This window comes from Carcharodon carcharias, chromosome 15 (genome assembly GCF_017639515.1).
Source record: "Carcharodon carcharias isolate sCarCar2 chromosome 15, sCarCar2.pri, whole genome shotgun sequence".
NCBI classification, from domain to species: Eukaryota; Metazoa; Chordata; class Chondrichthyes; order Lamniformes; family Lamnidae; genus Carcharodon; species Carcharodon carcharias.
Window position 1 is genome coordinate 121,811,064 of NC_054481.1, and position 16,115 is coordinate 121,827,178.

Below are 16,115 nucleotides of genomic sequence, written 5' to 3' on the forward strand. Positions count from 1 at the left end.
ATCACTTACCACTCCACCCATAATAAAAACAGAAAATGCTGGAGAAGCTCAGCGCGCCTGGCAGCATCTGTAGAGAGAGAAACTGAGTCCGTATGACTCTTCTTCAGAATTCTGGGTAGGTGACAGGGTGGGTAGAGTGGCCAGAGCTCTGAAGAAGAGACATAGGGACTCAAAACGTCAACTCTGTTTCACTCTCCACTGTTGCTGCCAGACCTGCTGAGTTTTTCCAGCATTTTCTGCTTTTATTTCAGATTTTCAGCATCCGCAGTACTTTGCTTTTACCATTCTACCCACCCTGCCACCCTACGTACACTGTCACCTACCAGCTACTACCCTACCCACCCTGCCACCGACCACCCTACTTGCCCTACCTCCCTACCCACTCTGCCACTCAACCCAGCTGGTGCCCTACGCAGCTGGCACCCTGCTCACCCTACAGCCCTGTCTCCTTGCCTCCCTGCCTCCCTACCCACTTACCTCACACACTCATTCACTAACACACTGGGAACCTATTTAACTGTCATAAAGCTTTTCACTGTGTTAGCGAATGAAGACTTACTGAAATATGGCAGCTAGTGCTGTAAAAAGGGGGTTTGGCTTATCTTCCCTCGAGATATTAAAGATATCAAAAGATATGGGGATAGTGAGGGAAAATGGCGTGAGGTAAAAGGTCAGCCGGGGTCTGCTTGAATGACGGGACGGGCTCAAGGGGCTGAAAGGCCTACCCCTGTTCCTATTCCCTAAGTTCTTATGTTGCTATGATCCAGCATTACAAAGAAGGACTCCGAGAACAGGTACGCTCTGCCTTTCTGAAGAGGCCCAGTTCGGAAGAGCGAGCCAGAAATGCGGAGCTTCGGTGTTGGGTAAGAAAATAACAGCGGAGTGGCAATCTGATGGTGATTGCCAATCCTTGGAAGGTATGACCCATTGTTTCTGACAGGAAAAGTGTCCATCTGTTTCATGCATTTCTGTAAAATTTCAATATTAAAGGCACATGATTCAACCTTTGCAAGTTGAATTACATCTGCAACTAGGGTTGCCAACTGTGATTAAATGTATTCCTGGAGGTTTCATCATGAGTTTCCCCCACACTTCAGCCATTAGTCGGCCAACACACCCATCCTTGTGACGTACTGCGTTCCTACGCCAATTGGAAGGCAAAAACAGACTCATTACCCAATTGGATGATGCTTGACTGTGGGCAAAACAGCCTTTTTTCGCCCCATTTTCAATATTTTTATATCTGGCAAAGAGAAATGTTGAAAGGAAATGACAGAAATTTTTTTTTTTATTAATGTACTGATGATCTTTCTCCAGGATTGTACACAGCAATGCCCTGGAGATTGATCTTCAACTCCAGGCCAATCCTGGAGAGTTGGCAACCCTACCTGCAAGTTGGTTGCTTCTCAGATCAGATGTTAACCTGAAGCCTGAGCGGGCAGACGTAAAGACTCTCCGGGCATTACTCGGTGAGGGTAGTTCTGACCTGGCCAACATTTAATCGCTCAATTGCCATCACTAAAAACAGATTATCTGGTCAGTTACATCATTGATGCCCCTAGGATCTTGCTGTGCACAAATGGCTGCCATATTTCCCTATGTTATAACAGTTCCTACATTTCGAAAGTCTTTCATTGGCCTTGAACATCCGGACAGCATGAAAGTTGTTGCATAAATTCAAGTTCTTAGGAAAAGACTTAGGAAAGCAAAAGAAAGCAAAACTACAATTAAAATGGGCATCTTATTTACAATTTGATTCTTTTTGCATTCTTTATCTCGGTATCATCTCTTTGTCCTGGCCTTATCACCCAGGAGTTCCTCAGAATACCTGTATAGCACTCCTATGTTGAAAGACCCTCATAGGCCAATTGGCCAGTGGTACTTCCTGTCCATGAGGGGAAATGATTGGAGAGGTTGCAAAGTGCTCACTCTGTGCAGAAAGAGTTTAAAGAAGAGAGTTTGCTAGCCTTTTTTGTAGTATAAGGGTCTGGCACATAAAGGGTTAATTTGGGGACTGAGTACAGTACTGCCCACACGATGCTGTAAGAGAACACATGACCCACACCTCGGAGCCAGTGTAGCGTTGGGCAGAGCCGTGTCTAGAAGCAATCATGGAGACAGCTCCTGATCTCGACCCTTACTGCACCTATGTATATCGTTTCTAGTGTTAATAAATGCTTATTGTTGAACTACTAAGACTACAAATACCTTCATAAGACCTACCTTACACACAACATGGTGACAGCGAATGGCACAGCTCAAAACCTCAACACAGACTGCGGAAGAAAATTAAATCCTGTAAAACTGAAGGAAAAATCAAAGAAGCATACCGAGCTGAAGAAAAGCTCAAGAAATGAAGGCACAGAAGCAAATTGCCAGAGAGAAGCTCCAAAGAAAGGCTTGGAAGCTGAAGGCTGAAACAAAATTCCTCACTGCGCAGAAGACTCCTTTGAATCTCGTGAAAGTCCAGCTTCAACACTCAGAGTGTGCAGGGTGGGCAGACCTAGCAAGGGTGAGCTAAAAGTGTTAAGTTCCTGAACAACACAAGTTCTGAAAAGGGTTAGATACTGCAGTGGTTAGAAATTGCCATTTAAATCGCATTCCCAAAAATCCGATTCCTGATCCGACAGCTTGACACATGGCAGCCAAGCTCGTTCCAAACAAAAAAAAAACAATTAAAAATTAATCACAACTGATGAGGCAGCTTTAAAAAGCCAGCCAAAGCCAGGATTCAACACTTCCAAGACTCGGGAACATTGTGCTAAAATGGGGAAGGTTCTAACCAGTCGGTCAGGCAGCCATTGTTGAAAAAATTTTAACCCTGACATCACGAACGCCATTACTGTGGGAGCCCACCAAAATCGGCAAGCATGGGAACCCCCTTTGTGAAGAAGCGTACGGTGGTGCCATCTTGGATTTTTGGAAACCTTTTAAAGTTGAATCTACATTTTAAAAATTTTAACCACGAATCAAAAATCAATTCTTCTGAATCAATTTGGACTTATCCAAGACCTAGATCAGTCACAACGTTGAAGACTCTGGAGAAAGAAATTCCTTAGATACATGATTGCTTCAGGTTTGGATAAAAGGATAGAAGCTGAACAAGTTAACATGCTGCTTTATTCGGTAGGCCCAATAGCCGACGATATAATAACTAGACAAAGAACCAACGAATCATCTGCAAAATTTGATGGAGTTTTAAAATCATTACATGCTTATTTTAACCTCAGAAGCAACAAAATCCTTGAACGGGCTAAATTTAGTAAATGTGTCCAGCAGCCAAGAGAACCTGTCAACTCCTTCATTAATGATCTGTACAGAATGGCTGAAGGCTGTGATTACAGAGACCTGAAATCTGAGCTAATCAGGGATAGAATAGTTGTAGGAGTGGTGGACAATGCACTCTCAGTCATGCTTCAAGCAAAGGAAGAGAAGATCTAACCCTTGAGAAGCCGTCCAAATTGTCAGGCAACCTGAAATCTGTTTGCAACAGAGATCCATATTAGGGGGAGAAAGCAAACCGTGGCACAAAGTAGACCCCATTGTCCGGTTAGTGAAACAGCACAGAAACAGGAGCATTCCAGGCTAAGAGGAGCAATACCCTAACCGACCAGCAGAGTGACCATCCAGTACTGTGGAGCAAAGCACCCCACAGGCGTGATTAATGTCCAGCAAATTCAGCCCAATGCTTTCAATGTAATTGAATGGGACACTTCGGAAAGCTGTGCAAAGCCGAAACATCAAAACACACAGAAGACCCTAAGAGGATTCACAGGATCGAGACCTGTGAATCCAAGAGGACACACCACCATGCTTCCTGGGTGAGCTCAAAGATCCTGGATTCACATTCTGGAATGACATCCTGGTTAGTGGCCATCTCACAAACTTTAAATTGGACACAGGAGCTAGTGTTATAGTCCTATCATACAAGGAACTGTGGCTGAGAGACCTCTGGCTACGGACAATAGACACACCACTTTATGGGTCTGGAGGAATCTGACTTCGGTCACAGGCATGACTCTGGAACTGCTAAGGTACAACGGCAAAACCATCGAGTTGATGTATGTTGTTCGTAACCAGTCGTCTTCTCTTTTGAGCAGAGATGCCTATGTAGCCCCGAATATCCTCAAAATTTACAACCACTGCCATAAATTATACGGAACTGGAAGCTCCTGAGAGCTCCAACAAGAAAGATTCTCTTGACTGGGACTTCAGCCTCGATTGCCTTCTCTCTTTGCAGAGCAGGTTTGTTCACTTTCAGAAGCCCCTCATTGGTCAGACCAGCCAACCACTCAGAGGATTACCACAGCACCTCGAGTAGATGACAATCAAGAGAGCAACGAGAAGAGCCCCAACCTCCGGCTCCAACGGCAGTTGGAGAGATAAACCCTAAGACCACAGAGCAGACTCTGCAATCCCCAGCCAGCATGACAGTGCCACAAACAATGCTAGTGCTGAGTAGCAGCCGCCCATTGACAACAGCACACCACACACAGATGTGAGCTTAACACCAAGTCACACCCTCACAATAGGAAGAGCCATCTTCCACCCCAGTGTGCATCACACCGAGCTGCATGAAGGAAGAGGAGGGAAAAACACTGTAGAGACAATCCCAGAGTTCGTCCACCCTGTAAAGAACAGGATAAACCAACTGCCTTCTATCACGACAATTGGGGAATCGACAAAGAGAGATTCAATGCCAAAGAATGGAAAGCAAGGATGGAAAGACACCTAAATGCCAGAACAGCTTCCAATTCAACTAAGTTTACCTGCAGTGACAGAGCCTACCACTCCTCCAACTGTAAGGAAAATAAAATATGGAAAGGTTATAAGGCCTCCTGACTGCTTGAAACTCTGAAGTCAGACTTGAAGGGGGGGAGATGGGGCAGTAATAATGATGTAATGCATGGGGTAAACTGGGATAACTTGTAAATATGTTGGATAAAAACTTGTGGGTAGGTGTAGTATAAGGATCTGGCACATTAAGGGTTAAACATGGGACTGAATGGAGTACCGCCCACACAGTGAGCTAAGAGAACATATGACCCACACCTAGGAGTCAGTGTAGTGTTAGATCTGCGTCCTAGCTTGGACCTTTACTGTACTTGTGCATGTAGTTTCTAGTAGTTAATAAATACATACTGTTGAACTACCTAAGGCTATGAATATCTTAATAAAATCTACTGAACTACCTCCCAACACCTTACAACATTCAAATGAATATTGGTATATTTTAAAAATATAGGTTATATTTTAATGATAGAATTAAAGTTATTGTAACACAGTCAATTGAATGCCATTTGCAGTGGGACAGAAATCTCCTTTTATCTGGTGGTTATTGGTACTCTTGGTTTTGACCTTTTTAAATATCTGTTATGAGTTTCACTGGCATTGAAGGCACTTATTGCCGGTCTCTAGTTGGCCTTGAGATGCTAGTGGTTGGCCATCTTGAACCACAGCAGCCGATATGACAAGTGGTTTGATACAACTGATAGACTGGCTTTGCCTCCACAGAGGACAATTAAGGGTCATCTACGTTGATGTGGGAGCAGAGTCACATAGAGGGCAAACAGGGTGAGATTGGCAGGTTTCCTTTCCTGAAGAACATTATTGGACCAGTTGGATCTTTACGACAGTCTGACACCTTCATAGTCAGTTATATTGATTTTTTATTTTATTTTCCTTGATGGAGTGGATGGGACTGACAAACCAACATACTGGCTACAATTATTTATTTATAGATTATTAAAAAATTCAGTTTCTCCAACCTTGATGGAATTTGACCTGACATTCGTTGATTACTTGTCAGGTAAGGTAGCCACTATGCTACTGCACTTATACCTTACTATGGGAGATTAAAAGTCAGAATCACTGCTTTGTATCAATGCATCAAACCCTGGAATTTGGAATCCTCCATGACAATTGAAATAGAAGCAGCTTAGAATTGTGTTACACATGGTAATTGTGACCTGCAGTATTTTTAATCACCGTTTGTTAATTATTTTCAATAGGGTTCTTTTGTACCTCAGGAGGTGCTGAGGAATGGAAGCGTTCCAGAAAACCAAACAACCAATGAAATACCTGCTCCTCCACCCCCTCCCCCACTCCCTGAAAGCGGGTCAGTCCCTCCACCCCCACCCCCTCCATTGCCAACAGAGACCCCGCAGCCCAGCAACCATCAGCGCAGGCCTTCATCATCTGGGGGAAGTAAGTATTCATGCTTATTTTGCTTTGCGGAAGTCTTATTACCACTTTGCATAGATTATGTGAAAGAGTTGGGACTCCTTTCTCTAGTGAAGAAATGGTTGAGCGAGGTTGGTGGGGCCATGGGCAATCTAATAGAGGTCTTTAAAACTGGGGAAGGATTCGATCAGGTGGACATAATGAAGACATTCCCACTTGTGCAGGAGTCCAAAACTAGGGATCATAAAGAATTCAGGAGACACTTGTTTTCTTAGAGAGTGGTTAGAATGTGAAATCTGCTACCAAATGGAGTAGTTGCGATATGTAGTATGAATGTCTTTAAGGAGAAGTTGGATAGGGAGGGAGAGAGAATAGATGGAAATGCAGATTTTATTGGATGAAGGAGACTCGTATGGAACATAAACACTGACATAGACCAGTTGGGCTGAATGGCCTGTTTCTGTGCTGTAAATTCTGTGTAATTCCATAATAAGGAACATTTTGTCATTGTTTAACTGATCCCTTCTTAAAATGACCAAAACCCAGTCTAACCAATACATTGACTGGTTGGATCTTTTTGTTTCATCCTTTCACAGGATGTGCAAGAATTGATCTGGAGATGTTCAAAGCTATAGCTATAGCATTGAAACTATCCCTGTATGTTAATTAGATAAAACCTGAGTTCAGGATTGAGGTGGCTTGACATCAAACTAAACTAAGGCTCTGCTGCCTTGTTCAATTCTGGTCATTTTATTAATGTGACAACAGTGATAACAGACACATTAGCCTTTACCGTTAATGCAAGGGGTAATTTTGAGAGACGAGGCTCCCACTATGAAGTCTTGCTAGTGTTGCATGGGATAGTGGAGTTAGTGCTACAACATTGTGGCCCCCATTTTATAGTCGGTGCAGGCTGCTAGTGGAGCTGTATGCCATGGATACGATGTCTGAAAATTACTTCACTGCACAAATGACTGTGTAGATCTGATGGGGTCAGCATTAGGTGAAAATGGGGTACTGTGAAACATGTTGAGAACAGTATTGTCAAGCTGCATTAAACAAGTAAACAGAAACTCATCTTGACCTTTTCATTTGTTAATGAGTCACTATTGTCCATTGATATATCCCTGTATTAGGAAAATAAATATTTCCCTTTTTGTATTGAATATCTTTTTTAGAATGGCATGCTATTGATTTATGATATGAATACACAAGGGCTTATCTGACATCCCTTAACAATGGCTGATTGGCAAATTCATGAAAGCTGAATCTATGATTCAAAGGAAAGTTTTACACAAATGTTTCCTCCATCTATTCTCTTCCCGCTACCAAACAAAAAGTTGTCCTGTTATCACAAAAGTGAAAAAATTAAGCCAGGTTCATTGAGGCAAGTGAACACAGCAGCAAACACACCAGAGGAACATGCTGAGGAGGCAGATTGTCAAAGTAGAAAATCCAATGAAAATAATTGTTTTTCCAAAGTTCCTCAGACTAATTGTGGTGGTTTGCTATTAGATTCCTGCAATAAATAATACGTATTATTATGATTTCATGTAAAGAAAAACCTAGCCAACAATAAACCAAGGCTAAAAGTCCTTCACGAATATTGAGCCAATGAAGTAATTTGTGTGTCTGATGTGGCCATTTTATATAGGCCCATGCGGCCATTTTGTTTAGGCCCATGAAGTCATATTCGATTGTTCTTCTTTCTTGACCTTGTTTTATTTACAAATGTTCCATTTATGTGATGCCACTTTCTGTGTCCTAGCATTATCATAGTGAATATTGGTGAACTATTGTGAGTGTCTGCAATTACAACCACAAGAAAAATGATTTTCTTATTGTTTTCCAATTACGTTATTGCGTGGCAGGTTGAAATCCTTATGGTGTGGTGGGAGCTGCCTTAATAGTGTCACTCTACTGACAGAGTATGTTGCAAGCACTTTGGAAAATAAAGCCTCTGTTGTTCTGTAATTTCTCATCTCTGGTAACTTAACATGGGTATAAAATGCCAGACACTGTTATAATAGAATGTGTAGCCATACACAATGAAAGAGTGTCAGAAATGTTGTCCTATCTATAAAAGGAGGGGTATGTCATTAATAGCCCGCTTCATGTTCACTGTCTACTCTGGTGGTATGCCACTTTGGAATGCCCACCTTTCCTTGCCTGGTACAGTGGGATGAGCTTTGCCATGTGTTCTCTGAGAGTGATGCTCTGCACTATACGCTTCCATTTCTGCTGATCAACACTGACATGGATTTACTGCTTCCTGACCCTTGTGTGCATGCAATGCTTATGTGGACGTATCCACAGCAGATGAAAAGTGGAGTGTTGATTTTCCTATAATGGACAAAACATGCTTCTGTGTTGTAATTTTAAGCATCTAACTTTGAAAGATTTGTAAAATCTCACCTGGTTAACAATTGGTCCATTTTGTGCCAATCCCGAAGTTTCCTGATGCATAATAAATTAACTAAGGTGTCTTTCACTCTACTTGTATTTTCTTCGCAATGCTGTTGGCAAATGACAGTAAGTTATTAATACTTATGAATAGAATCAAGGAGATTCCCTTATCCACTGTAAGTCTAAGGTTTTTAAAAAAAATGTCTTTTCACTGGGGCCGTAGAAGTTTTTATTTCCCATGGAGTGCCCTGGGCAATAAACTAGGGCTCCACTAACACCACACTAATCTGGCTGCGAGGAGATGCATGTACAACTCTCCATGATATTCTCTGTCCCTCGAAATTGAAGCTGGGATGTTTGAGGCGGACGTTTTGAATAGGCTGCTGAAGACAAATTTGAATTTTTGACTAATGGCATATGCAATAGCACTGACTCCTAACATTAGAATAGCGCATGTTGCTAAACTGTAGTGAGGTACAGGACTGGAATCGCAAGAAAAAGGTTAACTCCAAGGAATTTTGGGGATGCACATGAAACTTGGATCCTTGGTGCTCTGTCGCGACATCTTTTAGTGTTCTAAATAGCATAAACCGCTAATAAGTTTTTGAAATAATATTTGAACAAGTTTGAGCTTCAGATACTTGGAATATTTAAACAGCATTTAATCTAATCTTGAAACCATACTGGAAATTGTACTCAGATTTATTTACTTATATAACAATAGTAAATAGGCTTCCGAGTATTCGATTGTAGGTTAATTGCTTTGGAACATTCTCAAAGATAAGGCTGTACCTAAATATAATTGGTTTCCTTTCTTTAATTCCCTTCTTTTGTTTCTGAAAGAATATCTTTATTTGAAAGGAATATGACCTATTAAAAACAAAAAAAGCATTCAAAAAATCAAGGGCAGGGTTTTTACCTCGCTGACTGGGAGCAGCAGGTGGGCCCAGGAGTGGTTGTGAAACTGACTGCTGCCCGCGATCGGGCCCCGTCTGCCATTTCACGCTGGCTGGCCAATTAGCAGGCAGCCGGCGTCAATCGCGCACTGAAACACTCAGTGCTGCCTGGGTCGGGGTGGGGGAGGGTTTGGGGGGGGAGGGTGGAGGGGGGGTGGGGGGGTGGTGGGGTGCATGCATGTGGGTGCACCCAGTGGAAGCTCCCTGAAGGCACAGAGCTGCCTCAGGGAGCTGAAGATTTTTGACATGAGAAATAAAGAACTGGAAAATAAGGAAAACATGTTAAAAATGAGGTTTAAAAGTTTTTATTTTTAAATCAATGGTTGAAACCTCATCCCGCCCGTGGATGAGGTTTCGTAAAAAAACGCAAAGGCTGCTTGGCCTGTTGACCGTAAGGTTGGACAGGTTGTGAAACATTCAATTCAATTAATTGACTAAAGGCCTTAGTAGGCCTCTTAATTGTTGGCGGGAGTGCTACCGCCTCACATGTGTGCCCGCCGACTGAAATATCGCCTGAATGCGCGATGACATCGGGATGCTCGCCCAACAGCATCGTGCGCTATTTTTCTCCCATTCGGGTCAGACGCGCGCCTGCCCAACCAGGGAAGAATTCTGCCCCAAGGCAACTTACCATGAGGTGTATCTTAGTGAGCTCAATCCTGCCCTCACACGATATCCATGAACATACAGAAGTGACAATCCTGAGTTTTTCTCAAATTTTAGCCCAAGGTTGCTGAACCTAATTGTGCTGTGACTGCTGACTCAGCAGTGGGCAGATGTAGAAAACCACAACTTCATATTCAACGTAGAGAAGGGGAGTTCTCCTCGACTTCCTGCGGCTGATATATTTCCCTTAGCTACCATTACTAAACCTGGGCATTTCTCTTTGTGGGAGTTTGCTGTGCACAAATTAGCTGGCACGTTTTCCACAACAGTTGCTTCACTTCAGAAGTAATAGGTTGTAATGTGCCGTGGAACATCTTGAGGTTATGAAAGGGGCTATTTAAATTCAAGTTCTTCCTTTACATAGAAAGGCCAGTTCATCAAGGCTGCACTCCTGGTTTATAATGGACCTAAATAAGATTTCTGCTCCTGTCCAGTCAGAATTATCTTCAGGAATTCACGGAATTTAATTTTTACCCAGTTGTCAGAAACAAAGTACTTCACTTGTGGGGACAAACCGTACTGTGATTAAAAAAAAAAAGCAAAATCTGGACACCTGCAATACAAACAGAGAATACAGGACATACACAGCAGGTGTATCTGCGTGTGAAAGACGAAGATGGGTTGATAATGCAGATGTGTTCTTATGAAAAGGTGACACGTGAAACACCTGCATTTGCTGTTTTGACAGAGGTGTGCCGTTGTGCACAATTCATTTAAACTTTACAACAAAGACCTTTTAAAAACTCATTCTCAGGTTGTGGGCAGCGTTGGCAAGGCCAGTATTTCATTGCCCATCCCTAGTTGCCCCCAGAAAGTGGCGGTGGGCCGCCTTCTGGAGTCGCCGATAGCGATTTTGATGCAGCTGGGTTGCTTGAGGCCACTTCAGGGGGCACTTAAGAGAGACCCATGTCTGTGTCCAGAATCATAGGGAGGGCCTTGGGATTTCAGTAGGAGCTTTAGGAAGTCACAGCTGAGCAGTTATCCACTGAAAATTGGTTATAAGATGTGGGGTCCGGAATCATGGGAAGGACAGTCGAATTCTTTCACTAAAGGGCACAAGTGAACCAGTTGAGCCTTTACATGCATGAACAGCTGTGGGGCTTGGTGGCCTAGATTGTCCACCTCCCCTCTTGTCAGCTTGCGATTTCCTGCCCACCAAGAGGAAGGAGAATTAAAATACAAGTTGGCGAGAGCCGAGCTGGATCGTCGCAATGACCGAGACACATCCAGGGAGACGATGGGCAGAATTTTCTCCCTCGTCGGCTGAGCATGCGCCTGACCCCAAACGAGAGTGACATAGTGCACGACGACGTCTGGCGAGCTCCCCGACATCATCCCGCGCGTTTGCGATATTTCACTCGGGGGGCACGCGTGAGGAGGCCCTTAATCATGCAATTGTCTGATATTTTTCGATGCCCGTGCGATTTTCTGCCCGTCGCACGGGCAAAATGGGCAGGCGGCCAGCTGACGTTTCCTCAAATCTCATCCAGGGGCGGGATAAAAAGGGCCAGCATTATTGCCAGTGCGAGTAGTGAGCAATTTTGGAGGCAGTTTGTTACTGGTTGCTTATTAGTACTTGGCAGCGTCATCTCTGTTTGGGCCTTCATTCTCAGCATTTCCAGGCTTCATTCCAGGACTCATTGCTGTCTGCCAGGCTCCTGGAGGATTCAGACCTTGTGGACCCTTCCAGTTATCAGACAGTTTACCCTTACCCTGGTAATGGGGATTGTGGTCTCCGCTGGAGGCGCCTCCTCTGAGGAGGGAGAGAGGGGCAGAAGGGAGAGGAGGTCATGTGTCCCAAGCAGCTTCCAGGGTAGCGACCTGTGGGAGGCGAGACGCAGGCACAAGGGGCACAGGGCCAGCAGGTAGTCCAAGGTGGAAGGGGCGGCAGAAGAGACCATTATCCTGCTGCCAGGGTTTACAGGCAGTGGTCCAGCTACCTCAATATATCCGGAGTGCAATGTCGAAGGAGACTCCACCTCTCAAGCGAGACCATCACCTCCATTTGCCAGATGATTGGGCCTGAGATCAGCTTCGACTGTGTGGATGGACACCCCATGCCAGTGAAACTGAAGGTCACAGTGGCCTCAACTTCTATGCCTCCGGCTCTTTCCACGGTTCAATGGAGGATCTGTGTGGAGTCTTCCAATCAGCTGTCCACAGTTACGTCAAACTGGTGACAGAAGCTCTATTTAGGCGAGTATTGACCATTATTCTTTACTGTACGGATGAGTCCAGCCAGGCTGAGCGAGCCAGAGGCAACACAGTGATTGCTGGGTTCTCCCGTGTCCAGGGTGCTGTTGACTGCACATGTGGCCATCGAAGCTCCAGCAGATGATCTGGGTGCCTTTGTCAACAGGAAAGGATTCCACTCGATGAAAGTTCAGATAGTGTGTGACCACAGGATGCAGATTCTGCAAGTCTGTGCAAGTTACCCTGGCAGCTCCCACGCTGCTTACATCCTCAGACACTCCCAGGTGCCGAGGCTCTTCAATGTTCCAGCCCAGCTGGGTGGATGGCTGCTGGGTGACAAGGGCTATCCATTGAAGAGGTGGCTCATGACACCTCCCCGCCACCCAAGAACAGAGGCAGAGAAGCGTCACAATATGAGGCATGCCTCCACAAGAGCGATGGTAGAGAGGACCATAGGTCTCCTCAAGATGCACTTCCGATGCCTAGACTGTTCAGGGAGAGCACTACAATACCCCCCCAGTGCGGACATCACTGATAGTGGTTGCATGCTGTGCTCTCCACAATCTGGCACGAGCAAGGGGGAATCCACTGGAGGAAGAAGATCTTGACACAGCTGCACAGGCCACAGAGGATGAGTCTAGTGATGAGTCTGAAGAGGAACACGGTGAGGAGAACACTGAGGGTATGGAGACAGACCTCTGAGTCCTTCAGGGAGGCAGGGACACCAGGGATGCCTTGATCCAACGCTCCTTCAGCTTGGCTGCCAAAGATCATCTTCAACCACATTCCAGGGCTGCTGCCTCCATCCCGGATGTCTGAAAGGGCCCTTTCATTTGAACACAAAGAACACTCAGTGCCTGCGCAATAAAGTTCAGAGCCACTTGCATCCAGCATTTCATACTGGTGTTCCCTGTACCAATGAAATAAGAGGCTGAAGCATACTCAGATCATAATGACAAAACCAGATTTATATTATTTTGACATGTACAGACTATTTACATCAACCTCTCTGGTCTGAAGTCCCAGATCAGTATACATTAACTGAGCATAAATGAACAGAAAATCACCCATGAGCAGTCCCTCTTGTGCGCATGGTGCCTTTAACTTATGTTTGCGAGTGCTTCGTTGTGGTGCCCTCCCTCCACTCGCTCCACTGTGCTGGCCCCGCCTGGGAGGGAGCGGCCAGTGCCAAGGCTGGCATCTCCCCAGTCACCGCAGCCTCATCAGATGCAACGGTCACTGGCTGAGGGGTAAAAGAGTTGCTGCCCTCATCCGGAGTGCCCTGAGAGGAGCCCGCAGAGATGACAAGTAGCTCGTGCACCAACGTAAAGTTGCTCTGGACCTCCCTGCACACCATTGATGGACGGGCACCTAGCTGGGATACTGGGTGCCTCGTCCATCTCCCACACTGGCATTGACCACCTGAGGTCATTGCCTGTGTGAGGGCTTGCAGGTCCAAGAGCATCCCTAAGAACCCCTCATTCTGTCTCTGGAGCTGCCTCTCCATGAGAGTTGCCACTCTCTCAATGAAGAAGGCAGTGCATTCGCCCATGATGGACAACACAGTGCTCACACTCCACGTGGTCTCCTCCATCACTGAGACCACGGCACGCAGACCCTCATGGATCTCTGCCAGATGCTCATGCCCATCTCGCAGCATCTGCCAGCCTAAAGGACAACTCCAGAGGCTCATCATCAACTTTCGACTCAGCATTGTCCTGGTCCTCAGCAGTCCTCCGACTGCCAGCGCCCTGGCACTCTCTGCCTCCACCTGCACATCCAACGAGTGTGTAATGCCCTCACCGCTATGCATCGCGATACTAGCTGCCGTTCTAATGCCCACCAAGGTGCTGGTATCTGCACTTGGTGCCTGCTTCAGAGAGCGGGTGCAGATGATGCCTGATGGTCCACTGGCATCAGGGGTGGTCCTGAGAGTGAGTGCGGGTGCGTGCTGGCAAACCTAAAGGAGAGAACAAGGACAGGTCATTAGTTTAAGTCATCACACTGTCACTGTGCATGCCAGGTACCCTGGTGAGACAATGGAGATCTGCATCATGGTGCCATCGTCTTCCAATGATCAACGGGGACTCCAGGTTCGAGGCTCATATCAATGAGGAGACTACACTAGAATGGTTGCTTAATTCGAGAGCCTCACCTCTGTGCACTGTGCCCTTACCTTTGTCTGACAGCCCTGCCTCTCCGCGCCCAATCGCATGGGGAGCAGGCTGGCTCTCCAGCTCAAAGGCATCCTGCTCGAACCTGGAGAGCAGCAGTAGGTTGGGCTGGCCACCGCCTGTTCGTGCCCTCTCCGCTTGGTTATGGCTTGTCTTCTCCTGAAAGGGCAGAGGAGCATGGATTAGCCCACTCTCTACCTGCAGCGCCATTGCAACCTGACCAACCCCAGCTGAGGAGCACCTCACAGGGCACATCGTGTTGCGGCCCTCAAGCCGGAAGGCACTCAGTCCAAGCAGCCAGCGCTCAACCCTTTGGCCAGCTCTAGCGTGATTGTCAGTTGGCACTCAGACTCTAGCACCCCTGTGGTACATGGGGTGGGGGGATGGCCAGACCTTAACATGTCTGCACGCTGACCCACGCCAACACGGTACTCACCCTTCCTGACCGCAGCAGGTCACTGAAGCGCTTCCGGCACTGCACCGATGTGCACCGCACCACGTCTTGGCTGCTCGCCTGGGCTGCCACCTCCTCCCATGCTCTCTTGGTGAGGTGCGGTGGCCTCCTCTGTCCACCTCTGTAGCCAAGGGTGTCCGTCCTGGCAGCCACCTCCTGCAAGAGGATGGTGAGACATTCTTCGGAAAAGCGCGTGGGGAGGGGGGGGGGTGTGGCGGAGTCACGCTTCCTTCTCTGGCAGCCTTCCTAACCTGCCTGGGTCTTCTTTATACCGGCCACCGGGTCACCATTGGAGCTGGTGGCCAACCAGCCAATGCCCCCTGCTCAGCCCCTCCCTGGCCAAAGGCCCAGCATAGAATCACGTTCCGGGCCTGACCGTGTGCAGCAGTCACTTTCGCCACCCCCCCGGCTGTGCCCACCCAACGAGGGCAAAATTCAGCCCTATCTCTGCAATGAGAGCCTATGAACAGCCCATTGAATCAGTGCCAGTGGAAACATTGAGAGATTTTCCATGGCAACAGCAGCAAATTGTCAGAACAGGTTAGGATGAGGTGGAATTGCAAAGTGACAAAGATTGTTTCCTAGTTTAATGGTTTGATGTGAATAAATCTATTTAGTTAATTGCATTTTCCTTCGCTTCAGAACCTCCACAATCATTTTGATAATTGTGTAACTTGTTATGTTGTGTTTTTGTGTCTTTGACCTTTCTAACAGTTTCTCTTTTTCTCCTTCTGCTATCTCTTTTGTTTCTCTCTGTTGTTGTGGAACTGCTCCGTCCCTCCTGCCTGCTGTCTCTACACTGTACTGACAAACAATGTTCCCTCGTGTCATCATTTGCTTGGATCACGGCATCACGTACCTCTTGCCACGTGATTTCCAATTGTGTAACATTTCTGTCAATGGTCGGTGTGCACGGGACCGGCAATTCCCTTGCCCTCCCTGCTTCTCCCCCCTCAATGTTTCTCTCCATCTAGGAGGCAAAGGGCGGAGGCTAATTAAGGGTAAGTAATTGATCATAGTCCTGCCTACAAGCTAGTTAGTCCTCGGTAAGACGGTGAAAACCAGGTGAGATCACGCTACAGA

At 46.2% G+C, this 16,115-nt stretch overlaps 1 protein-coding gene across 2 annotated transcripts in view; it reads left to right on the forward strand.

Annotated features, from left to right (window-relative positions):
• espn (espin) overlaps positions 1-16,115 on the forward strand; it is a 165,142-nt gene that overhangs the window by 98,733 nt on the left and 50,294 nt on the right. For both annotated transcript variants that reach the window (XM_041205824.1, XM_041205825.1), the window contains one exon: positions 6,012-6,207. In XM_041205824.1, the coding sequence (XP_041061758.1) occupies positions 6,012-6,207 (196 nt within the window). The remainder of the gene's footprint in view (positions 1-6,011; positions 6,208-16,115) is intronic.